The sequence below is a fragment of the Laccaria bicolor genome, genomic scaffold, assembly GCF_000143565.1.
Source record: "Laccaria bicolor S238N-H82 LACBIscaffold_1 genomic scaffold, whole genome shotgun sequence".
Taxonomy (NCBI): domain Eukaryota; kingdom Fungi; phylum Basidiomycota; class Agaricomycetes; order Agaricales; family Hydnangiaceae; genus Laccaria; species Laccaria bicolor.
In genome coordinates this window covers 3,077,396-3,078,963 of record NW_001889872.1, presented here as the reverse complement: position 1 = coordinate 3,078,963, position 1,568 = coordinate 3,077,396, and the positions used below count along the sequence as shown (strand labels likewise).

General features: G+C 41.1%; 1 protein-coding gene across 1 annotated transcript; it reads left to right on the top strand.

Annotated features, from left to right (window-relative positions):
* Positions 1–325: 325 nt before the first annotated feature.
* On the top strand, positions 326–563 carry LACBIDRAFT_301892 (uncharacterized protein; the record flags this gene model as incomplete). The annotated part of the gene is made up of 2 exons (XM_001874293.1): positions 326–353; positions 406–563. 2 exons carry the CDS (start codon positions 326–328, stop codon positions 561–563), a joined length of 186 nt encoding a protein of 61 aa, XP_001874328.1.
* Positions 564–1,568: the final 1,005 nt, after the last annotated feature.

Below are 1,568 nucleotides of genomic sequence, written 5' to 3'. Positions count from 1 at the left end.
AAATTCAGGAGAATTCATATTAAAACAAAAGTCATTCATATATTATCTAAATTGAGTATATTGAAACTAAAGTTATTTATATATCATCATCTGAGGTCTTTCTCCTTGTATAATGCTGCTGTAACTGAGCCTTGATCACAGAGAGTGTTGGGGGTGTGTATTAGCATGCCTTGGCCATCTTGAGAGTATTTATTTTCAGTTTCAGAGAAATGCTTTTGAGAACAATTGATATTTAGGTTGGGTAGCAACAGAAACAATGAAGGAAATGGGAGGTTATATGGTGTACAGGCACAATGCATCACATTCTTGACTGCAACTTTCATGAATGGGTTCTGATTTCTGCTCAGCCCCAGGTAAGCAGCATTATTCACATTTATTTTCCTTTACTTTCAATGATTGATGCAGCTACTTCTGTGGATGCAGAGTGGGCATTCTCCACTGGTCACAATCAGATCAATTTCACCCAGCACAATATCAACTTTCAAACATTCAGAGCAGAAATGGCTCTTAGATTCTGGATTAAATTCCCCTTCTACCCAGCTTCAATAAAGTTACACAAATGATTGAAAAAAGATGGACAATGATTTCTTTTCCTCTTAAATAGGTTTTTGTAACACATTGTGTCACCAAAATTGTTCTTTCAATACCTCTGGGTTCATCAAGGTAAATTTGAATGTTCTCCTGTTTTTTTATTGGGGCATATTGTGATTGCTTTCACTAAAAATTGAATTCATTAACAGGATTTCAAAGATTTCTGGTGACAAGCTTGGGTGACAGCTGGGAACAAAGCCCAAGTCACAATTTGGACCCCTTCCACAAGCAGCAGGGGCCAGGAAGTTGTTGTGATAGCATTCTGTCGTGGTGGAAGGGAGTTGGGGGTACAAATAACACTCTTATCTATTCCGGGCACGTATGCTCAAAATATCTCAAGAAAGGTCTAAAAATATCTAATTTACCCATGGATACCTGCGGATAGTCCGGGTACTTGGTTGAGAAAATTTAAGATTAGATAATATTTGTAAACTATGACATCATCCTCAAATATCATTGTATTCAGGCTCATCTACATGTTTGGGAGCTTATTAGGAGCTAGTAGGACTCAAATCCTGCAGAGGATGGCCTTCTGGGACCATTTCAAGATAATTTCATAAGGGGTTCCATTTTTTTTTTAGGTGGCCTGCGGCCGACCTACCTACTTACCCGACCCCTGGTCGGACTTTCAAATCCTAACACCCCTTGTATCGAAGGTCGAAATTTGGTCGAGGATGACAAAGGCGCGGGGCGAGCCGGCCCAACGACCTCCGCCAAATAATCAACTTGGATCACAACTCGTCTTCCGCTGTTGCATTATCGAACTTGGCGAACGGTATCATCATGTATCTGAATACAGGATGCCACTGCGAGCACAAATGAACCATATCCATTTACCACAGCAGCTCCCAACCCACGTTCTCCTTGGTTTTCCTCAGCCCAGCCATCGCCCATCTTTCACGCCGCTCACTCCTACAGTGACTCAATCCGATATCGAAAAGCTTTTGCTGTACGAGGACTTAAGCTTTAAGAGGCAG